The sequence below is a fragment of the Carettochelys insculpta genome, chromosome 10 (assembly GCF_033958435.1).
Source record: "Carettochelys insculpta isolate YL-2023 chromosome 10, ASM3395843v1, whole genome shotgun sequence".
Classification (NCBI taxonomy): Eukaryota; Metazoa; Chordata; order Testudines; family Carettochelyidae; genus Carettochelys; species Carettochelys insculpta.
Window position 1 is genome coordinate 25704424 of NC_134146.1, and position 24941 is coordinate 25729364.

Sequence of the window (24941 nt, forward strand, 5' to 3'; positions counted from 1 at the left end):
CAAGTTAGGCTCTGTGGTGGAACAAAGTTCTTCCTGAGCTTTGTAAACGAACCAGATATGCTGGGGATAACTATTCCATTCTCATCTCATCGCTGAAAGGTAATGAACTAGCAGAGCTGCCATGGACCCTGGGGCAAGGTGGGGGAGGCTGTCTCTGTGTCCCAGAAGGGGCAGGCCCTAGAGCACTTGGTCTTGAGCGCTGGGCCCCCATTTCCCTCCTCTTCCTGGACCCTGCTCCCTCCTAGCTGTGCACAGCTGGAGCTGTGTGCCTGCAGCAATTCAAAGGGACCTGGAGCTCCAGCTGCCACCGCTACTTTGGCAGAGTGGTGGTTGGAGCTCTGGGCTTGGGGGCAACTGTTCTGTCCTGTTGTGCAGATACTCTAATGACCATAAGGATTCTCTCTTCCATGCTGGACTCTTGGCTAAAGGAAGCCAGGCTGTTTTGTTTGTGGTCACTGGGATTAGGCAGAAGGAAGCAATCAAGTATTTGTTCAGTGTGGAGAATGTGTGCATCCTTAGCCAAAGGAAGTGACCCTCTGACTGTGATTTTTCTTCTTCCTGAGACTGAAACTCCCCCCCCACCCCTTTTCCTCTGGAAACTTGGCTGAAGGGCCAGTGACCAACCACGCCAGCTGCCATGGTCCCCTTACTCAGTGTTTGCGGAGCACATAATAGACTGAGTGTTTTGACCCTTTCATAGCCAGTGCAGAATGCTGAATAAATTGTCAGTTTTTCCACAACAAGAACTTCTACAACACCTGCATAATGTGCGACTAGAAGAGGGTTACCACTAAACTGCCATAGAGTGCAGAGCAGACCCCACTCTAAGGAGCACACAAGAATGTAAGTGTCTGCTGTCAGAAGTCAGACAGGAAACAAGCATTTTTCATTATAATTGATATTAATTGACCAGGAGACCCTACAATCAAATCGCTGCCTTATAGGCTGTTCCCAAAATGCCAACTGCTGAGTTACATCATCTGCATATGTTTATTTTAATAACTCCTTTGTTTTATGCAGCGCTGAAGGTACCAGAAGAAACCTATGTAGGATTTGGTGGTATATGTTTGAAGTGATTAGTTCAGATAGACATGATGTCTCGATACTAAATCCATAAACAACCCTGAATTGGAACTGTCACTTCTCAGGCTTCCTCAGTTGCCAAATGTATCTGTTGCCATTTGGATCTAACAATTACATCTATAATTTGTCATTTCATTTAATAGAGATGATTTTAAACACAGTATTCTTTCCTTATGCAGAAACGTTATCGGTTGTTTCCCTGGAACTGGAACTAAGGGATTTCCTTAATGTTCTACCAGATGATGGGACTGCAGCATTTTTCCTTCCACATCTCCTTCAGTGCAGCAAAAGGAAATTAGCAACCTAAACAAAATGAAAAGTGTGGAAGCTAAACACAGTGAAAAGTGTGGACTTGAAAGCACTGCAATAAATAGGCAAAACCAAATGGTGGAATATACATAAAGCATTGTGGGAGTCCATCTACTTGCAGACGTCCTGGGTTTATTGGAAAAACTCTCCCTCCTTGCTTGTGGTGGTGTTTCTAAATTAGGAATAAGGGTTCTTTTGAAAACGGGCTTTATTTTTGAAAGAGCCATGTCTACACCATTGTTTTCTTTCAGAAGAGTCTTTCTAAAAGAGATTATGCAAATGAAGTGCGAGATGTAAGTCAGTGCTTCATTTACATTCCTCTTTCAAAAGAGGAATGCAAGTGTAGACGTAGCTAATATGTCTACACTATAGAGTTACTCCAGAATAGTTTCTTCTAGAGTTTTTTCCAGAATAAGCTATTCTGGAATAACGTGCCTACGCTACAGGGAAGCCCAAAAAGAAGCAAAACTTTTCAAAAACAGGGTGTCCATACACAATAGACCCTGTTTTGGATTGACTCTTACCTGAAATACCTATTTCTATTCATCAGCTTTATTCCAGAATAAGCTATTCTGGAATAGTAACAGAGAGAAAGCCATGCTAGTCTATATTCTGGAACAGTTTATTTTCACACAGTCCCTATTCCGAAATATCTATTTCAGTGTAAGTGCTATTTCTCATGAGGTTTACCAAATTTGAAATGAATGTCTGCTGTTCAGAAACTGTGTCAAAATAGCAGTTGAGTAGTGTAGATGCTCGCCAAGTTATTTCAAAATAGCGTCAGTTATTCCAAAAACTTTGCTGCCTAGGAACACCCTGAGAGAGGCAACTTAAGAAGTCGTCCAGAGAAACAACACCCAGGTGTAGAACAGTGCTGACCTTCACTGCTGGTGGTATCATTCCTGGGGTGGAACCCAAAGAAGCGTGTGGGCTGGATTCTTCTACCAACCACTGGGGAAGTGGCACAGGCTAGGCAACAAATTGGAAGTTGGCCTGGGATAGCCAATACACAGAGACTTCAGTACACAGCCCTGTGCCTTCTCCCCTTCCAAGGGGGAAACTGCAGTGATGTGGCCAAAAGGCCAACCCACATAGAGGGAGCAATCAGATAACAAGAGTCAGCACCAGCTGGAAGAGGCATCAGACTGGCAGAGCTGTTCCCCAGAATTGCAGGCAGTAGATGCTCTAGTGGGGAATAGAGCATGCTAAGAGTTGTGATACATGCTTATTTACATGTGACAGTTCTTTGGGTGCTAAATGACAAATTCCATTCCACTACCAGGCCGTAGAGACTGAAACAGCAAACGGCCATACCAGGAACCTCCTGGAATGTTCAGTGGTTGTTAATGCACGAAGGTTTATTTATTCAAAGTATTTTACGGAACAGCTATGTGAATACATATCTTAACTGTGGTCCATGAATTACCAGGTTTCTCCTTGTTGGGCTAAATTAAGCCTTCTGTGAACCACAGCGAGAAAGGTCAGCTAGAGCACTTCCTTTCTAAAGAAGCATTTCAGGTGAAGATTCTGGAGAATCCTTGTGATGAGCCAGTTCCTTTAGCCTGTTGTGATTTTGTGTTTGAACTGCTCAAACAGCCTTGGGAACAAAGACCACTTCTCTACAAAGGGGAAAAGCATTTTTGTAAACGTTTGTATCAATGCAACAAGTTATTTTAGGCTTATTTTACACACCTGTATCCATCCCCAATTTTTTAGGGAACTTAGGTGCCAAATTCATAACCCCATCTAAATTCTGGGGGTTCAGAGTGGGCTATATATTAGGACTTGAATCAATTTTACCATGTAGGTTAATATCAAATACAGATCATGGTATAGGGTGTAGATCAACTTACACTTACTGTACCAGTCTGGTATAACCTATACTTGCACTCTCTTTTCTAAACAAGATTTATTTACAGAAGTTAAATGTAGTTTCTGGAATTCAAGCTAGATCATGCACACATATGAATAGCTGTTGCTTTTAAGTAGAGATCAAGGGTTAAAAATCCTTTACTGCAGGTTGCACTTCCAAAAACTAGCACTCTGGTCCAGCAGCATCCCTTGTTGGGCAAGACAAGGAGCACTCCCAGACCAGAGGGCCAGGGCAGGAAGGCAGGCTAAAATGGCCTGCCCATAGCCCCATGGGGGACAGCAGGGAGGGGGCCAGAGGTGGCAGCCCTGCAGGGGAGCAAGACACAGGGAGCCAGTGTCTGTGGGATGCCCTGCATGGAGCCACAGCTTGGGGCAGGGGCTATGTCTAGAGTTTTGGAGACAAAACTGTGGTTTTGTAGACAAAATTTGTCAAGGGTATGTACACAATGTGGTCTGCCAACAAACTGTGGACAAAAGCCCTTTTGTCAACAGAGCAGATCAAAAGAAAGATCCAGCTGTCAGCAGATCACATTTACACATAAAAGTAGAAGTTTTGTCAGAACATCCCTGGCAGTAACTTCTGTAGACAGACAGATGCTTCTAGTGTAGACGTAGCCCCAGAAACTGATGTCCTGTGGCTGCCCTCTGCACAGAGCTGGGGCCAGGGAGGACAGCCCGCTGCAGGAGTAGGACAGCAGGGGTAGCCAGGGACTGGGAAAGCATTAACCATCCCTGATCTGGCAAAATCCCTCATTCAGGACCACTGAGGTCCCAATGGTGCTGGACCAGGGAAGTGGAACCTGTATCTACTTTCTGGCATTTTTAAGTGTGGTGCTTACTATAAATTCAACATCTGTTACCCCTTTCTAGCACAGAAAAGTTTAGGAGGGTTTTTGGTTTTTTGTTTTGTTTTTTTTTCTTCAAATAATCATTTGATTTCAAAAAAGATTTGATCATTTTTCAGGTACCTATTTGTGATGGTAGTTTTTAACGAGGGCCCTTTCTGCAAATACTGTCTTCTGTAAGCAATTGTATCTGATGCACATTTTTGTCAGAGGGGTCAGATCTCAACTTTCAAATACGTGGGAGGGTGGATAGGAAGAAACTTTACTAAAGGTTGTTTACCTTTTTTTAAAATTGCCAGCCTTCTTCTTACCTTGTCCTTGTGAGGGTAATTTAGTTATTTTCTAGTTTCTTTGATCTGTTGTTCTGTCCATGGTCCCATCATGTACCCGTAGACCCACCCAGACTTATTTTCTCTAGTTTGAGAGGTAGGACAGGGCATGGGAAGGGGAATCAATCATTTTTAAATGTTCTGTATTCTTTAGCATCCTTTGAGTTAGGGTTGATCCTGCTTTAGGCAGGGGGCTGGTCTCAATGGCCTCCTGGAGTCCTTTCCAGCCCAAAGGATTCTATGATTTTTACAGGCAACCACACCAGAACAGGCCTACTGTACATGATAAACACTCCCTGAAGAAAACTTACTCTTTTCAAGAAAATATTTTTATAGGGGCTTTTCAATTTTGCATAACAGCTATAGGAAAATCAAAAATGCATGAGGGGGCCTGTAATGCTCTGGAAGTAGCATTATACAGCCATTGCAACATTTTCTCTACTCTTCAGTGTTCGCTCTTATTTAGGAATATTTTTATTCTCACGCTGGCATGAATCTGATGTAGTTTGACTGCCCCTGTGATCCTAATTCTCTATACTTCATGTTGGCGGTTCCATTGACTTCAATAAAATTATGCATGTAGAAGGTCACGTACCTTTGGTAATTGCAAGAATGGGGCCTTAGCACAGATTAACAAGTGTAACTAAAATGGTTATCTAAAGTGTATTACATTTTAAATGTTTGCCCTGCTTACTTGTATTACTGTAATTAACCTCAGCTCCTATTGATGTCCATAAGACTTAGCAGGAAGCTTTTGCTAAACCTTAATTGTCAAAACTTCATCTAAAAATCTACATGGTTGTCAGAGATCATTACAAACCAGAGTAACATTTTCAAAAAGGCCTAAATCTTACTGAAAGCTAATAGGATCTGCATGTCCCAGTCAACTAAAATTAATCAGCAGTGTTCCTGAAAAATCTTTTAAAATGGCATATTTTATAAGACAGTTCACAAATTCTGTGTGCCCTATCCAAATCTTTGATTTCCTTTTTTTGCAGTAGCTTTTCCCTGGCCTTAAAACTATAGTAGTATGTCAAGAAACACTTGGATATATAAACTACAGTTTGTACTAGAAACAATAAACCAGAGACAGAACTAGAAATAAGATTGTCTCCAAAGGAGTTGTAGCTGTTCCACTGTTGTAAGGTGATCAAGCCCAATATCTGCTTTGGCTGCCCCCGTTTACTCATGGAATGAGAGTCTCATCCTTTCTTCGGGCTTTTTTACACCTGAGAAGACGGTCAGAAAGGCAAACAAGGGATTCAGAATCCTGTGAGGCATTAGGGAATTCACCCTGGGCTACAGGAACTAAGGACAACTGTAGGCTGTGGTCCAAAGCCACCCAAGTAAACCTTAACGTGAGAGTTGTGCTGGAGCAGGGTGGAGATTATGGGCAATGCAATTACCCAATGGGTGTCCAATGGGGCTGCTGTAGCTTAATGTTGATAGTGTAGCACCTAGAAGCCTCAGTTATGGACCAGGCCCTATTGAGCTAAGTATTGTACAAACACAAAATAAAAAGGTCGCTGTCCCAAAAAGCTAGATAACTACCCCTTTTGCTTTTGGCTGACTGAATTACACTGCTGGCTGCCTTGGCCCATTCTGGTTGCTGGAACACTCCAGAATCAGGAGTTGGGGGTTGTGTAAAGTTCTCTTAGCATGACCTCTCTGGGCTATGCCTCTCCAAGAGCACTCAGTTTCACCCAGGGCTGCATTTCATTCTTTGTAATATACTCAGGCCTTCTCAGATCTCTTCTTCCCCAGGGCCTGACCCCCATTGCTCAGCTCCTCTCATGATATGTTCCATATTCCGCAATGCAGCCTTAAATATAGCCCAGTGATTGCTCAAGTTAGCCATTCTTACCTTCTTTAGGGATCACAGTGTAGGTAGTTTCCATGCCCCCATGGATATGATCAGTCACATGACAGTGCAGTAACCAGGTGCCAGGGTACTTTGGAAACATTTCTACAGTTTGAAATGTCCCAGGGAAAAGGTCAAACACATCTGCCCGGTAAACTTCAGTGTGCTTCAAGGGGAAAAACAACAGTTACACCTAGGTGATGGATAACAAGGTGTGGCAGTGGGTTACATTTTCCTCAAACTTGCACAGGGGCTCACTCACAAAAGCCATTCAGTGATCTTAGCAGAACTTCAAATGGGAAGATGACAAAGATTTGGGCCAGGATGTTAGGCAAGGTGGGTGAGGCAGTATCATTTATTGGACCACTTCTGTTTGTTGAGAGCATCAAGCTTTTGAACTCCGTAGAGTGCTTTCTCCAAGCAGATCAACCCTAGAGCAGACTCACTTCATAGATCCATTAATTCATATGTTTGTATATCTTTCTTTCAAAATTTCTAACAAAAAATGTAACTAGAACAACTGCATGAGGTGTGAGGGAAGCATGATTCTCATAGCATGAGTGAGGCAGTTTGGAGATCAATTGTGAAAGTAGCATGAGAATTACCTATAATAAATCCCATTAGCAGACATTATTTAGCCTTCTCTCATAAAGAAGTTCCTCAGGCTGATCAACTATTAGTTTTCTATAGAAATGCTGTTAAATTCAAGTTACAGGACTGTGGCTTCATACTGTAACATTTCATTCCCTTGTAATCCTCATGAAAAGAGTGACTATAGTAAGAAATTAACATTAAAGAAATTTTACCTTGTAATCAAAGCTATGGCCATGGAAATGGGCTGTATGCATGTCTACTTCATTTCCCATTCCCATTAGGTACCAGCTTACTTTGTCTCCAACATGCATTGTAAGGCCGTGTAAGTTTCCAAATAGTTTTCCATTAATGGCTATAAGAAGGGAAGAAAACATAACATACTTGGCTAAACATGTTTGTTTGCTGATGTTATTTAACAATTCATTTTGCTCTTGGGGTTAAGGATGTCAATGGGGATAAATTCATATTAGCTGTGTCTACACGTGCACAATACTTCTAAGTAGCGGCACTAACTTCGAAATAGCACCCGTCGCGGCTACACGCATCGGGCGCTATTTCGAAGTTAACTTCGACGTTAGGCAGCGAGACGTCGAAGTCGCTAACCTCATGAGGGGATCGGAATAGCGCCCTACTTCGACGTTCAACGTCAAAGTAGGGACCGTGTAGATGATCTGCGTCCCGCAACATCAAAATTGCCGGGTCCTCCATGGCAGCCATCAGCTGGGGGGTTGAGAGATGCTCTCTCTCCAGCCCCTGTGGGGCTCTATGGTCACCGTGGGCAGCAGCCCTTAGCCCAGGGCTTCTGTCTGCTGCTGCGGCAGCTGGGGATCCATGCTGCAGGCACAGGGTCTACAACCAGTTGTCGGCTCTATGTATCTTGTGTTGTTTAGTGCAACTGTGTCTGGGAGGGGCCCTTTAAGGGAGCGGCTTGCTGTTGAGTCCGCCCTGTGACCCTGTCTGCAGCTGTGCCTGGCACCCTTATTTCGATGTGTGCTACTTTGGCGTGTAGACGTTCCCTCGCAGCGCCTATTTCGATGTGGTGCCGCGCAACGTCGAAGTTGAACATCGACGTTGCCAGCCCTGGAGGATGTGTAGACATTATTCATCGAAATAGCCTATTTCAATGTTGCTACATCGAAATAACCTATTTCGATGTTGGCTTCACGTGTAGACGTAGCCATTATGATATAAAATATTCATTATTTTTATTTAAATGGGACATAAGCATATGCTTAATTGCTGTCCCGATGAATATAAGTTCTTGTGTGTCTGAATAACGCTTGGGCCTAAAAACTGGACATCCATTAAAGATTGGGAAGTCATGTACATATCCACAACCAACGATCACAGTTTTCAGAGGCAAATTTGACAGCCATAGATTTCAAAGATACATGAAAATGAAACTGGGAAATGTACCATGCATTTTATTGCTTTCAATAAATTCCTCATCTTGTTTGTTCACTTTGTCTGGATTGGCAGAATAAGTTTTGATATTTTCATCCAAGTACCAAGACTCATTTTCATCAAAAACCAGGAAAAGAAGAGCAAATTCAACTTTCTTTTGGAATGGCATTTTGGGCAAATATGTCTTGAGGCAGACGACGAGTGTACCTATTAATCCACTGTAGAGATCCTGAAAACACAAAGGAACAAATTTTTCATGAGTGCCTCATCTAAGCAGAATGGTCTTTAATATCTGAATGGAATACTCATTAGTAACAATATCATTACTGACACTGAGAATGCATTTGTGCTGACATTTAAACAAGGAAAGGTCACAGATGAAGGTTATTCATTTAATCCTCCAGCAGCACAATGTGCAATACAACATAAACAGCAACTGTTTCTTCTCTGCATGTATTATAGTTAATATTACAAAACAGCTCCCATTTTTACTGTTTTAATTTGCTTGTTTCTTTAAAAAAATTTTTTCTGCATTCTGTCTCCATTCAGATGAACACGTGCACAATAACTTCTGCTTCCAGTTTTTGTGGGTTTGGTTGGTTTTTTTTTAGTTCTGTTGTGCTCAATTTGGATGGAAAGATGCACTGGAATTAGGACACTTTTCCGTGCAAATGACCAATTACATATGTTTCATTTGTTCCTATCAGAATTAATGGAATCAGCTCTTTCTCTTTCAAGGATATTTAGGATGTTTACTTTAAATGTTAGTTTAGGCTAACCTGTACATAATGGTAGGAATGGAGTGAAAACACGGGGAAATGTGGTTTGTTACAAACGAGTTATTCGATATGAAATTCCTCCTCTGCCCTTTGAAGTAACACATCTGACTAAATAGCAGCAGTAGTGGGGGCTTTGCTTTCAGCAGAGAAAACAGAAAATGGAGGAGTGCCAAACTCCTTTCCTGTTCACTGCAAAGGAATTCTTGTTTAACTGCCATTGGAAATGTACCTTAACTCTATCCACAGTTGAGTAATAAGCCCAAGGAATACAGAAGGGATCTCCTTTCCCAGAACCAGATCGGTCAGGGATTTTCCAGACGTATGTTCCTGTTTCACCTGGATTAAGCAGATATTAGCATATTTAAAAGGTGTATTCACTTTGTTCACCCTCACCATAAATTTATTTATTCCAAGAAGCTAATGGCGAGTGATCCAAAGAATGTTGCCAAGGATTTCAGGTCCAAAAAATGACCAGTTTGATGGGGCTTCCCACCCCCAACCCTCCCTTGACAATCAAATCATGCTTTGCAGAACTTTTCCACAGCCTAATGCATGATACAATGCATTGTCCTTCAGGAAAAGTTATCATCTACAAAGTCATCCTGAAACAGATGGTATTTCAGTTCACAGACAGTATTTTTACTGTGAATTTCCTTTTCTTGACTGCAGCTGTGGCTGACTCGTTTCCCTTCTGCAGATCCCTGAACTCTGGCACTATTCAATTCTGCCACTTCTTGGCAAAGTAACTCTGAATTCTTTGAAGCCAGAACCCAGACTTCAAGGGGAGGCTTGCCTGTTTAAGAGCTGTGACATGTAACTGCAGGATCTGGCACTGCCTTTCCAAAGCCAAGTCTATGCTAAAAAGTTAATCCAGCTCCATGACTCAGGCTGTGAAAAATATGCACCTCTTAGGGGCAAAGTTAAATTGTCCCAACCCCTGACACAGATAGCACTAGGTTGATAGTAAAAGTGTTTCCAGGAAGGGGGGATTACCTAGGGCAAAACCCCTACCACCACTGTAATGAGTGTCTACACCAATGTGCTATAGCAGCACAGCTGTTGCATTTTGAGTGTAGCCATAGCCCAGTGCACTAACTAGGGTGACCAACTGTCCCATAGTGGGGGGAATGGTCCCATATTAGGGAAGCCAAAAAGGCATTCCAACTTTTTTTTTTAAAAGGGATGAACTGGACTGTATTTAGGCCCGGTGGGGGTGGGAGCACCCGTGGCCACCACTTTACCAGGGCTCCAGGCCAGGAGCTGCCACGGACACAAGTTTCCTGGGGCTCGGGGGCAGGAAGCGCTTGCGCCCTGGGGCTTGCTGCAGCTGGGAGAAGCCACCCCTCCCCCACATATCTCCCTGTATTTGGGACAGGGAGATATGGTCAGCCTTGCACTAACTGTAAATGATTAACATTAATTACAATTAACCAACAGTTCTATGAAAATATTATAGCTTTTCTTGAAAGCAATGCTAGCTTAACATAATTGCAGTGGCTGAGCAGAAGAAGAGGGAGGTTTTGTTGTGGTCCTCACCCCCATCCGAAACCTCATTAAATCACTTTAAGTTTGCTGTGAGAACAGTGTCCTAAGTGATCTGCTTACCTGGCTGAGTTACAGCAACAGTGGAACTGTCTGTTTTCACTCCATGGGCATGTATGGAATAAGGTCTCTTGGCCAAATTCTTAAAAACTATTGTAACTTTATCTCCAACGTTTGCCTGAAGCAATGGACCTGGTGGAGAAAAGAAAGATGAATCTTTCCTAGCTTTACAGATGTTTGCAGCATTATAAAGTCGGTTTCTTGTGCTGTGTGTGAAGATGGAGCTGAAAGGGGCATGAAGTCTCTGTTCTAATACCTAGCCCAGAAAGAGTCTCCAAAACTAGTGAATTATTCCTTATGCATACAGTAGATCAAATAAACAACTTAGATGTGCATATAATAACGGTAAATTATTTATTTATTAGACCTAGATTATGTCCAGAAGGAACCATCATTTGACCTGCATATCTCAGGCCACAGAACTTCTCCCACCAATTCCTGCAGCAGGCCCACAAAGTCTGGCAGAATCCTCAAATTTCGATTTAAAGCTTTAAAATTAAATAATCAGCCAGTGAGCTGTGCCCCATTGCTGCAGAAGATACAAGATCCAGGGTCTCTGCCAATCTAACCTGGGGGAAAAAACTCCTTCCAGACCCCAAGTAGGGTGATCATTTGCTGCTGAGTGTGTGGGCAAGGCCCACCAGCCAGACCTACAGAAGAATTCTGTGTAGTGATTCACAGCCCTCCCCACCTAGTGTCCCATCTCCAGCCATTTGCTAGGAGACACATATGGGCCATATGCCTTTGTAGGCAAACTTGCATCATCCACTCCATAAAACTTATCAAGTTCAGTCTTGAAACTAATAAAGCTTCTTGCAACCACTGATCCCCTTGGAAGGCTGTTGCAGAACTGCTCCTCATTTGACTCATTTTAAGCCTAAAATAGTTGACAGCTTGTTTATATCCATTTGTTCTTGTACCAACATTGGTCGTTAAATTAAATAACCCTTCCCTCTGCCGGTATTTCCCTCTGATGTGTTTATAGACAGCAATCACATCTCCCCTTAGCTAACAAACCAAGCTCCTTAATTGTGTCCCAGTAAGGTACCTTCCCCATTCTTCTGATTATCCTACAAGCCCTTTTCTGCACCTGTTCCAGTTTGAATTAATTTTTCTTAAACGTGGAAGACCAGAATACGTGCATGCAGTATTCCAGGTGTAGTCTCATTGATGCTTTGTACAATGGTGGTAACACTTATCTTTACTAGAAATACCTCATGTAATACATCCTAGGACTGAATTAGCTTTTCATGGCCACATCACGTCAGTAGCTCAGTCATCCTGGGATTGACCATTATGCCCACATCCTTCTACTCCTCCTCTGTTGCTTCCAACTAACAAGTTTTCTTACAGCAAAAACGCTTGGTGTTCATTCCTAAGTGCATGACTTTACACTATTCAATCTTACCCCACTTCTATTACTTCACTTTTCAAGGTCGTCCGAACTGTCTTGTATGATATTCCAGTCCAGCCCTACCTACTGGCAGTACCTCCCAATTTTGTGTCATCTGCATCTTTTATTGGTATGTTGCCTTTTTGTGCCAAGGTCATTAATGAAAAAGTTAAAAAGGTTGGCCCCCGGCCCATCCTTGTGGCACTCCAATAGTATTCTCCCTCCAACCTGACAGTTCATCTTTCAGTGTGACTCACTGTAGTCTCCATTTTAACCAGTTTCTTGCCTAACCTTTCAGTTCTTGTATTAATCCCCATCCTTTCCATTTCGGCCGACAATTTCCCATGTAGAACTGTCTCAAAAGCTTTCATGAAAACCTAGTTGTATTAAATCCAACTGCATCCCCTCAAAGAACGAGATCAGGCACGATATCCCCTGTTGTATTTTAGCCCAGTTATTTTTTACCTGTGTCTTTAACTACTCTTTCAAATTTTGTTCTAAGTCCTTGCATACAACTGAGGTCAAACTAACATGTCTGTAATTTTCTAGTTCACCTTTTAAATATAGATACTTTATTTGCAGTTCTTTAGGGTACTGCCCTGAATTTATGAATTAATTTAAAATATTTCAAAATCTTAGGTTTACAATATTGTGTCAGTTCCTTAATAACCTATGAGGGAGATTATCTGGGCCATCAAATTTGATCCCATTAATCTATTTGTGTTTGACTTCCACATTGGATGTGATCATTTCTGCTTCTATATCCTCATTTCCATCCATCACCCTGTCAGTGCACCCAACCTCCTTGTTACCTACATTAAAAACTGAGGCAAAGTTCATTTAGGTTGGGCCATACCTAGGTTATCATTAACCTCCACTCTGTCAGTGTTTAGTGGTCCCACTTCTTCCTTACAATTTATATAACTAAAGAACATTTTTATCATTGGCTTTAATTTCTTTTGCCAAGACCAGCTCAGCTTGGCTTTTAGCAGTTCTCACTTTAAATTCTACATTTCGTGACTTCCAAGAAGTAGCTTTCCTTGCTGACTCAGGCCTTGTTCCATTGCTTGTGGGCTTTCTGCTTTTTCTTGTTCATCATAAGAACATAAGAACATAAGAACATAAGAATGGCCATACTGGGTCAGACCAAAGGTCCATCAAGCCCAGCATCCCATCTGCCGACGGTGGCCAATGCCAGGCGCCCCAGAGAAGGAGAACAGAAGACAAGTGATTTATCTCCTGCCATCCATCTCCTGCCCTTGTTATGAAGGCTAGGGCACCATACTTTATCCCTGGCTAATAGCCATTTATGGACCTGACCTGCAAAAATTTATCAAGCTCTTTTTTAAACCCTAATAGAGTCCTGGCCTTCACAGCCGCCTCGGGCAAGGAGTTCCACAGGTTGACTGTGCGCTGTGTGAAGAAAAATTTCCTTTTATTAGTTTTGAACCCACTACCCATCAATTTCATTTGGTGTCCCCTAGTTCTTGTATTATGGGAAAAGGTAAATAATTTTTCTATATTCACTTTCTCCACACCATTCATGATTTTATATACCTCTATCATATCGCCCCTCAATCGCCTCTTTTCCAAACTGAAAAGTCCCAGTCTCTCTAGCCTCTCCCCATATGGGACCCTTTCCAAGCCCCTAATCATCTTAGTCGCCCTTTTCTGAACCTTTTCTAATGCCAATATATCTTTTTTGAGGTGAGGAGACCACATCTGCACGCAGTACTCGAGATGTGGGCGTACCATAGTTTTATATAGGGGAAGTATGATATCTTTTGTCTTATTATCGATCCCTTTTTTAATAATTCCTAACATCCTATTTGCCTTACTAACTGCCGCTGCACACTGCGTGGATGTCTTCAGAGAACTATCCACTATAACTCCAAGATCCCTTTCCTGATCTGTCGTAGCTAAATTTGACCCCATCATGTAGTACGTGTAATTTGGGTTATTTTTTCCAACATGCATTACCTTACACTTACCCACATTAAATTTCATTTGCCATTTTGCTGCCCAATCACTCAGTTTGCTGAGATCTTTTTGTAGTTCTTCACAATCCCTTTTGGTTTTGACTGTCCTGAACAACTTGGTGTCATCTGCAAACTTTGCCACCTCACTGCTTACCTCATTTTCCAGATCATTGATGAACAAGTTGAACAGGATCGGTCCCAGGACTGAGCCCTGGGGAACACCACTAGTTACCCCCCTCCATTGTGAAAATTTACCATTTATTCCCACCCTTTGTTTTCTGTCTTTTAACCAATTCCCGATCCATGAAAGGACCTTTCCTCCTATCCCATGACCACCTAATTTACATAAAAGCCTTTGGTGTGGGACCGTGTCAAAGGCTTTCTGGAAATCTAGGTATATTATGTCCACTGGGTGCCCCTTGTCCGCATGTTTATTAACCCCTTCAAAGAATTCTAATAGATTAGACAGACACGACTTCCCTCTGCAGAAACCATGCTGACTTTTGCCCAACAATTCGTGCTCTTCTATGTGCCTTGCAATTTTACTCTTTACTAGTGTTTCTACTAATTTGCCTGGTACTGATGTTAAACTTATCGGTCTATAATTGCCAGGATCTCCTCTAGAGCCTTTTTTAAATATTGGTGTTATATTGGCCGTCTTCCAGTCATTTGGTACCAAAGTGGATTTAAAGGATAGGTTACAAACCACTGTTAATAACTCCGCAATTTCACATTTGAGTTCTTTCAGAACCCTTGGGTGAATGCCATCTGGTCCTGGGGACTTGTTACTATTCAGCTTATCAATTAATTCCAAAACCTCCTCTAATGTCACTTCAATCTGAGTGAGTTCCTCAGATTTGTCGCCTAAAAAGGCTGGCTCAGATTTAGGAACCTCTGTAACATCTTCAGCCGTGAAGACTGAAGCAAAGAAATCATTTAATCGCTCCGCAATGGCACTGTCTTCCTTGATCGCTCCTTTTATATCTTTATCATCCAAGGGCCCCACTGCTTTTTTAGCAGGCTTCCTGCTTCTAATGTATTTAAAAAACATTTTACTATTGTTTTTTGAATTTTTGGCTAGCTGTTCCTCAAACTCTTTTTTGGCTTTTCTTACTACATTATGACAGTTAATTTGGGAGTGTTTATGTTCCTTTCTATTTTCCTCACTAGGATTTGACTTCCACTTTTTAAAAGCTGCCCTTTTCTCTCTCACTGCCTTTTTAACATGGCTGTTTAGCCATGGTGGTTCTTTGTTAGGTCTCTTACTGTGTTTTTTTATTTGGGGTATACATTTAAGTTGGGCCTCTAGTATGGTGTCTTTAAACAGTTTCCATGCAGCTTCCAGGGATTTTAGTTTAATTACTCTACCTTTTAGTTTCTGTTTAACTAGCTTCCTCATTTTAGTGTAATTCCCCTTTTTGAAATTAAATGCCAGAGTGTTTGACCGCTGCGGTGTTCTTCCCAACACAGGAATATTAAAAGTTATTATATTGTGGTCACTATTTCCAAGCGGTCCAGTAACAGTTACCTCTTGGACCAGATCCTGCGTTCCAGTCAAGACTAGATCGAGAATCGACTCTCCCCTTGTGGGTTCCTGTACTAGCTGCTCCAAGAAGCAGTCATTTAAGGCATCAAGAAATTTAATCTCTGAATCCCGTCCTGAGGTGACATGCACCCAATCAATATGGGGATAATTGAAATCTCCTATTATTACTGTGTTTTTTATTTTGATAGCCTCTCTAATCTCCCTCATCATTTCAGCATCACTATCACTGTCCTGGTTAGGTGGTCGGTAATATATTCCTAATGCCATATTCATATTAGAGGAATGAATTGTTATCCATAATGATTCTATGGAACATTTTGATTCCTTTAGGATTTTTACTTCATTTGATTCTATATTATCCTTCACATATAGTACCACTCCGCCACCCGCACGACCTGTTCTGTCTTTCCGATATAATTTATATCCCGGTATGATAGTGTCCCACTGATTGTCCTCATTCCACCATGTTTCTGAGATGCCTATTATGTCAACTTCCTCCTTTGATATGAGGTACTCCAGTTCACCCATCTTATTAGACAGACTCCTAGCATTAGTGTAAAAGCATGATAGAAAACTACCACTATTTATATGTCCGCCTTTCACAGACGTGGTGGATTTTTTTATGCACGATTGTTTCACATCTGATCTTGCCCATATATTATTTCCCACGTTCCCTATCTGACTAACTTCTAGGGAATCCCTGTCTATGGAGCCTCGTGTAAGAGAAGTCTCCGTCCGATCCAGGTGCTCCCCCGCACCAATCGGCTTTCCCCCACCTCTTAGTTTAAAAACTGCTCTATGTCCTTTTTAATGTTTAATGCCAGCAGTCTGGATCCACCTTGATTTAGGTGGAGCCCATCCTTCCTGTATAGGCTCCCCCTACCCCAAAAGTGTCCCCAGTTCCTAATAAATCTAAACCCCTCTTCCCTACACCATCGTCTCATCCACGCATTGAGACTCTGAAGTTCTGCCTGTCTATCTGGCCCTGCGCGTGGAACTGGAAGCATTTCAGAGAATGCCACCAAAGATGTTCTGGATTTCAGTCTCCTTCCTAGTAACCTAAATTTGGCCTCCAGAACATCTCTTCTACCCTTCCCTATGTCATTGGTACCAACATGTACCACGACGACCGGCTCCTCCCCAGCACTGCCCATAAGTCTGTCTAGATGCCTCGAGAGATCCGCAACCTTCGCACCAGGCAGGCAAGTCACCATACGGTTCTCCCGGTCATCACAAACCCAACTATCTATATTTCTAATGATGGAATCCCCCACTACTAAAACCTGCTTCTTCCTAACAGCTGGCGCTCCCTCCCCCGGAGAAGTATCCCCGGAGAAGTATCAAATTTGTTCTGCAGCCCTTCCATGTGGGATTTTTCTTCTTGCGTGTAACATGGGCTTTCTGCCATTTTGACTTAAAATAATTCCAAGCCTCCTCCAGATTCTTATATTTTCTTCCGTAATTCCTTTAATTTTAGTTTGCCCTTTTGAAATCTGATTCTGTGTTTATGTAAAATGAATTAACTTGATCACTTGAACCAAGGTTGTTCTGTACAATCCATTCTTAAAGTCCTCACTGCTGACAATTTTAAATCCAAAATGGATTCCCTCATTGGTTTCAAAATGGCTTGGGAAAGCAAAGCAATCTATTGTGTGTCACATCCAGAAGAGCTGGAATCCTTCCATTATTAATAGCATTAGTCCTTCAGTCTACATGTAGGAAATTACTCTCCCATAATACCACAATTCCTTGCAGCATTTTATTTCTTTATTTTGTAGAAATGGGCATTTTTAGGGTGTGTGTTCATTATATTACGACTCACTGAGCCCAAACTCTGGCTTTTAAAAATAGGTGGAAGTGTACCTGCTCTGGCTTTTATTAAATAAGCACACTCTAAAACACAGCCTATAGAGTAACGATGGTAGCTGAATCTTATGATAGCAGCCTTAAAACAACTGAGAGTACAACTAATGGATATAGCTAACATATTCACTCTGACCAATATTTTTAAAGTGACATAACAACTGTAAACTCTTTCATATCCAGCAGCCCCAGGACTGGGAGGTTGCTGGATATTTAATTGTTCTGGATACTAAAGAGGTATACCTAGCAATGCATAACACTAAAGTAAAACAAGATATTAAGAAACAAACAAAAATTGTTGCTGAGTACTTAATTTACCAACAACAGTATTATTGTACACTGTACACTTATACCGTTTGCTGTATTTATTCATATTTACTTTCACTCTACTGTACTTATGGAAAACATAACTAAAATTTACTTATGGTTAAAATGCCAGTTATTCGAGAGTTTCAGATGATAGGATGCTGGATATGAAAGAGTTTACAGTAAATATGTAGCCTAAAATTTAAAGGTGTTGATAACCTCCAGTTTTCATTGAAATCCAAATGGATTTAGCTGTCTAAATTTGAAAATAGTGCTATACATACACACCTTAAATATAAAACGTGTTTATAAACTGGGACTTTTACAGTAACCTCACATATGTCAAGCAGAAGTAATTATGTTTCCGTACTGCTGTGAGTGGAAGCAGGCCACATGTTGTTCTTCTTACTCTATTTTGTTTTGCAGAGTAGAAATCACTGTTCTGTGACACATGACCCTGCATTTCTAACAGGTCTAAATTCATTATGATCATACCTAAAATTTCCAGATGTTGCTGCTCATCTGCTCTTTTCTTGGGAGTGCTGAACGTCCCATCAGTGTATTCCCTGTACACCACTTTCTTGTACTTTGAGCCAATGAAATAATCTTCCCTATTTAAAAATGGATTTCCAGGGCTAGAGGAAAGAAGACAAATTCAGGAATTCAATAAAACCCTCTTCTTGTGTTCCAAAAGCATACTTCACAACTGCGTCAGGGCCCTGTGCAGTTAACCATAACAACATTGCAAACACAGGTAAATGCTGCAGTAAATGGACCACTGAACTGGCCACTTCTACTGTACACATTTTGTTGTTCTGATGCGCCTCTGCAGAGAAAGAAAATAACCCCAGGGAAGAGGCTGTAATCTCAGCAGAGGTCAGGAGGACACGGTCTCACATAATATACTTATCAATAAACTACGCAAATACAACTTAGATGGGGCTACTATAAGGTGGGTAACCTGGTGGCTGGATAACCATACCCAGAGAGTAGTTATTAATGGTTTTCAATCCTGCTGGAAAAGTATAACTAGTGGGGTTCCGCAGGGGTCTGTTTTAGGACCGGTTCTGTTCAATATCTTCATTAACGATTTAGATATTGACATAGAAAGTACACTTATTAAGTCTGTAGATGATACCAAGCTGGGAGGGGTTGCAACTTCTTTGGAGGATAGGGTCATAATTCAAAAGGATCTGGATAAACTGGAGAAATGGGCTGAGGTAAACAGGATGAAGTTTAATAAGGACAAATGCGAAGTGCTCCACTTAGGAAGGAACAATCAGTGTCACACATACAGAATGGGAAAGGACTGCCTAGGAATGAGTACAGCAGAAAGGAATCTAGGGGTTATAGTGGACCACAAGTTAAATATGAGTCAACAGTGTGATGCTGTTGTGAAAAAGGCAAACATGATTCTAGGATGCATTAACAGGTGTGTTGTGAATAAGACACGAGAAGTCATTCTCCCGCTCTACTCTGCGCTGGTTAGGCCTCAGCTGGAGTATTGTGTCCAGTTCTGGGCATCACAGTTCAGGAAGGATGTGGAGAAATTGGAGAGGGTCCAGAGGAGAGCAACGAGAACGATCAAAGGTCTAGAGAACATGACCTACGAAGAAAGGCTGAAAGAATTGGGCTTGTTTAGTTTGGAAAAGAGAAGACTGAGGGGGGACATGACAGCAGTTTTCAGGTATCTAAAAGGGTGTCATAAGGCAGAGGGAGGGAACTTGTTCTTCCTTGCCTCTGATGATAGAACAAGAGGCAATGGACTGAAATTGCAGCAGGGGAGGTTCAGGTTGGACATTAGGAAAAAGGTCCTAACTGTCAGGGTGATCAAACACTGGAACGAATTGCCAAGGGAGGTGGTAGAATCTCCATCACTGGAGATATTTAAGAAGAGGTTAGATAGATGGCTTTCAGGGATGGTCTAGAAAGTGCTTGGTCCTGCCATGAGGGCAGGGGGCTGGACTCGATGGCCTCTCGAGGTCCCTTCCAGTCCTACTCTTCTATGATTCTATAAAGGTACAGATTAAGGACAGTTTATAAGCAGAAGAGCATTGATGTCAATTGATCCGAACAATGGGTGTCCTTCAGTGCTAGGTTCCTGCCTATGAACTGAGCTGAGACACAGGTAATTTTGTGGGGGATTAGGCTGATATAGTACACAACTTGTTCTTGTCAGAAGCAGCTTCAGCACCTAAACTACCTCACTGCAGGAGGGGTTCCCAGCTGTGGGTTGCAAGCTGACATTGGTGCTGGACCTAGGGGTGCTGCCACCTTCCTTAGTTTGAAGCAGTTTCCACCATGTACAGGCAGGCCCACCAATGGGGAGAAAGGCGGAAAAAAGGGTGCAGTTGTCCCAGGACCTGCCCTTCAAAAAAGGGCCCAGAGCTCCAGCCACCACAGGTGTTGAAGGAGCAGCTGCAGCGGCCAGAGCTCTTAGCCCCTTTGAAATGCTGCAGCAGAAATGTGCCACTGTTCTACATGCAGCTCTGAGGAAACTTGGAAGGGATCATTAGGTTCACTGCCCTAAACCCCACCCCTTCTGCATCTGGCCACACCCCTTCTGGGGCAGGGTGCTGCCCCACCTCCACCTTGACCCCAGGCCTGTGGTGGCTGTCAGCCCCACTGTGTACAGGTTTTGCAGTGTGGTTAAATGGCTCCCAGCACCTCCACAATGCAAAGTGTTCCAGCACTCTGGCAAGCAAAGATAGGTGCTTCCTGCAACCTGTAATTAGGTGCTTGTGATACCAACATCTGGGGTACATTCTCAGGGTAACTTTGTTTCCCCCATTCCCACCCACCTGAGTGAGAGAGACCTGCTGCTGCTCAGCTGTCTTGTACTAAGATCTCTGACACTGTCTATAATCCACCCAAACACATTCCTCGGGGATCTTGCTGTGCCTTGGAGATTAGCACTTGTCGGGGGCACTGGTGGGGGAGGGAGAACACTCCAGGCCTGAGGCAGCTCAGACGTTTCTATACCCCTGTAGTGTCCAGTTCCCTCACAGGACACTCTCAGGGATTATAGGGTTCTGCTAGTATTCATTCAGCTGAGGAATATCTCTATTCTAATACCACAGCACAGTGCTTTGTTTATAATGAAAACACAAATACCTTATTAACAACAGATAAGATTTAAAAGTGTAAAAGAGTAATGTGTGTTCAACAAAACAAGCATAGCGCATCACTAGATTACAGCTCCCAAGAAGCTAAATTGTCTAAAGCAAAGTCCATTGTCTAGAACCCCTAGTCTAATGGTTCTAGTCTCTAATGCTTTGCACACACCATAAACAATGGATGGGAGATTTAGCTTACCATGCTTATTTTACAATTAGCCTGGAAATACTCGCTTACATCCTCTTGGGCTAGGTTGTGGGGAAAGGGAGCCTGTTTGTCAGTTCTACCTAGTTAGGGTAAAATAATACTAGTATTTGCACAACTTTTTAAAGACCATGGCCTTGTCTACACGTGCCCCAAACTTCGAAATGGCCACGCAAATAGCCATTTTGAAGTTTACTAATGAAGCGCTGAAATGCATATTCAGCACTTCATTAGCATGCAAGCAGCCATGGCACTTTGAAATTGATGCGCCTCGCCGCCGTGCGGCTCATCCAGACGGGGCTCCTTTTCGAAAGGACGCCGCCTACTTCGAAGTCAGCTGAATATAAAGAAGTTCAGCAGCCTATCTTTCCAAAAGTAGTGTGAAAATTCTTCTTCGGTGAGACGCAAACTCTTAAGTCATTAACAGAATAACAGAATGGCCCACTCCATTAAAATGTCGGCTGACCGGTTTGTGGAAAACCCGTCAGCCGACATTTTAATGGAGTGGGCCCTTCTGTTAATGACTTAAGAGTTTGCGTCTCACCGAAGAAGAATTTTCACACTACTTTTGGAAAGATAGGCTGCTGAACTCTCTTTTATATTCAAATTTGACACATTAACACGTGGTTAGAACCGGGTGAGAATTTTCTGGGTCATTAGAGGGGCTCTTTTGCATACTTGGCTTAATCTAATTCTTGACTCCCCCCCACCCCGCCCCTCTACTCTCTGATTTGCTCACCTTGATAATTTTTTTTCTGATTTGTCAACCTTGATTACTATTTTTGGTTCTCCATGCCTTAAATATTGAGTCTGTTCTGGTATGGCTATGGTCTAAAGAAGTGGGTCTGTCCCACAAAAGCTCACCTAATCAATTTTTTATTAGTCTTTAAAGTGCTACTTTACCGCTTTTTTGCTTCGATAGCATATAGACTAGCACGGCTTTCTCTCTCCTTTAAAATAACGGAGTTTATACATATCTGGGAATTAAGGAAAAGGGTAATCTTCATTGAAAAATGTTTCCAAGCAAATAGGTAAGATGTTTCATATAAGTAAGTGTTTGTGGCACTCCAAAGTCAGAATAGCACCTTGGAACCCCTATATTCACCACTGTCATATAGGCTATGTCTACACTAGCCAAAAACTTCGAAATGGCCATGCAAATGGCCATTTTGAAGTTTACTAATGAAGCGCTGAAATACATATTCAGTGCCTCATTAGCATGCGGGCAGCTGCGGCACTTCAAAACTGACACAGCTCGCCGCCGCGTGGCTCGTCCAGATGGGGCTCCTTTTCGAAAGGACCCCACCTACTTCGAAGTCCCCTTATTCCTATGAGCAGATGGGAATAAGGGGACTTTGAAGTAGGCGGGGTCCTTTCGAAAAAGGAGCCCCGTCTGGATGAGCCGCGCGGCGGCGAGCTGTGTCAATTTCGAAGTGCTGCAGCCGCCCGCATGCTACTGAGGCGCTGAATATGTATTTCAGCGCTTCATTAGTAAACTTCAAAATGGCCATTTGCGTGGCAATTTCGAAGTTTTTGGCTGTGTAGACACGGCCCCAATGATGTATCTTTTGTAAACATGCCACAAGCATAGCCACAACCACTGTTCTTTCAAAATGGGTGTCTCAGTGTGTATGAAGTAGAGAACTTGCTGTATGGTTGCAGTTCAAGTATGTGGTAAGTTAGTGAGTCTCCACTGCTCATACCCTCATGACAACAAAGGGGTGAGCCATCAGCAGGGGAGTTGTAAACAGGGGATTTACAATTTGATAAAAAGCACAACACAATGGGGATTTCTCAACACCGTGACGCAAGGTCCAGCAGGACATGTCATGACTAGTTTCTTGCTAGGGCTAGTCTCCCCACCCATACCTGCCCCATAGAAAACCCCACACAAAAACACAAAGATAGTTTTGAGTATGTTGGTGATGAGTTTTATGGATATTCATTATTACCTTTCCTCATGGAATTGATGCCTCTCCCGTTCCCAGGTTCTGTTGGGAGCATAGTCCCATTCAACTTCTACTGCTGCAATATAATACTTCTTTTCATGCAAGTATAGCGATGGACTTAGATTCCACCAACTGCATTTTCTCACTTTGTATTTCTGTTTCATGCCCCCAGTGTAGTGATCTGTGGTCAAGCACCCCACTTCAAAAACCCCTAGAGAGAGAGAGAGAACAAGCAAGGAGGTGAAAAGGACATCTGCAGAGCTAGGGCTCAACTACTGAGGTGCCCAATTTGCCTGGCTCCAGGAGAGCAGCTCCTCTCCTGGGGGTGCTAGATAGAGATTGGCACCTTCCTTCAGCACCTATTTCTGTGAGATGGATGGGGGTTTACACAATCTAAGCCCTCGCTTCTGCCAATAGTTCAACATTCAACTTTACTACTGTGAGTAGGACCATTGGGCAAGTACCTTGCAACTTGCAAGAGCTTATTATGGTCTGTTTTTTAAGCAGTTTATAGTCTAAATCAACCAGATGACATAGCATAGACATAGATGCAGTGACTCAGGTACATTTTTAAGGGGGCGGGAAAGCTGAAATCCAGCCCCTTGTCCCTGTCCAGTTCCCCCAGATGAAGCCAGGAGCAAAGCTCCAGTGCATGGGGCTGACAGCTGGCACCCTAGGCACAGGGGTGGCAGCTGAGACCCCACGCATGGCAGTAGAGCCTCCAAGAATGCAGCAGCTAGGACCCTGGCACACAAAGCCAGCAGCAGAAGCCCTGTTGTAGCTCAATCCACACAAAAATGCCATAAGATGATTAACAATGAATTTGTTGGTCTAAGCTTCTAATATTACTTTAGTTAAGGTAGATGCCTTTGTCAGAGACAATACCGCAACAATGTGAGTGCTCACACTGAAGGAAAAATATTAACAGCTGGTTGTCATTCACCTTCAGAGTCAGGCTTCATAATGGCTGTCAGAGAGGTATGTGGAAACAGATTTGTGGTGTCCCTTCTTGTTCCTTTAGTTAGCAAAGTGTTTTCTGAGAAGTAAATCCCATGGATGTCAACCTCTGATCCCAAGCCAATCAAATGCCAAGAAACTGTGTTTCTTTGACACATCTCAAGGCCAGGCTGGTTTCCGTACATATATCCATTAATAGCTGCAGGACAGTTGTAAAAGCCAAAAGCATTCTGATTAGTGCATATATATCACATTCTCTGTTCCTTCCATATTTAGTAACCCCTGTCAGATTATGTGGTTTCTTCTTCTGGCAAATGTATCATTAATGTCCTCTTTGATCAGCCAGTCAAAACAAAGCAACTCTTCAAATCTAGTTTGTATAACTAGAATATTCAGTAACATTGAATCACATACTTTATTTTCTTTGATAATATGAGTCCGATAGGAAAATCCTTTAGGAAAAGGGAACCTTTCCATTCACTGCAGAAGCTGATCTGTTGTATTCAGAAACACAGCTGCAGACTTTGTTGACTAAAATACATTTCTACTGCTTTTTTACTCCTACCATTTCAGGGCTAATATAGCTATGAGACAATGAGATGGGATTCTATTCCTTCTTGGATACTAAATGTAATTGTTTAAATGTAATCTGAAGAAGTGGGTCTTACCCATAAAAGCCCATTACCTAATAAATTTGTTAAGTCTTTAAGGTGCAACAGGCCTGCTTGTCATTTGTATAAATGACAGTTAGCTATACCTGTTCAAAGGCACTGAAGCTGCACAAGATTCACTGAGAGCCTAACTTCAAGGTAATGAGGGTTGCATGGGTGTCCACGTGAGCAAAACTCGGCTTGCTGATATTGGTGATGTAGGACAAGAAAAAAAAATGAATGCTTGATTCTCAAATCCCAGAGATTTGAGATTGAAGGGCTAGCAATCTAGGAAATTA

The 24941-nt window shown here is 42.4% G+C and overlaps 2 protein-coding genes across 5 annotated transcripts in view; one reads left to right on the forward strand and one right to left on the reverse strand.

Moving 5' to 3' along the window:
* HPS3 (HPS3 biogenesis of lysosomal organelles complex 2 subunit 1) overlaps positions 1-1486 on the forward strand; it is a 28643-nt gene extending 27157 nt beyond the window's left edge. For 3 of the 4 annotated variants that reach the window (XM_075004711.1, XM_075004714.1, XM_075004715.1), the window contains exons 16-17: positions 9-99; positions 1263-1486. In XM_075004711.1, coding sequence (XP_074860812.1) covers positions 9-99; positions 1263-1390 — 219 coding nt within the window. In that variant the 3' untranslated portion in view covers positions 1391-1486. Of the gene's footprint in view, positions 1-4; positions 100-1262 lie in introns of all 4 variants that reach the window. The other variant, XR_012646896.1, reaches the window with a different exon arrangement.
* Positions 1487-1626: 140 nt separating this feature from the next.
* CP (ceruloplasmin) overlaps positions 1627-24941 on the reverse strand; it is a 40119-nt gene continuing 16804 nt past the window's right edge. The window contains exons 12-20 of the mRNA XM_075004710.1: positions 23979-24191; positions 23039-23246; positions 18261-18400; positions 10682-10810; positions 9306-9412; positions 8310-8526; positions 7106-7245; positions 6303-6465; positions 1627-3011 (exon numbers count right to left, since the gene is read on the reverse strand). Coding sequence (XP_074860811.1) covers positions 2950-3011; positions 6303-6465; positions 7106-7245; positions 8310-8526; positions 9306-9412; positions 10682-10810; positions 18261-18400; positions 23039-23246; positions 23979-24191 — 1379 coding nt within the window. The 3' untranslated portion in view covers positions 1627-2949. The remainder of the gene's footprint in view (positions 3012-6302; positions 6466-7105; positions 7246-8309; positions 8527-9305; positions 9413-10681; positions 10811-18260; positions 18401-23038; positions 23247-23978; positions 24192-24941) is intronic.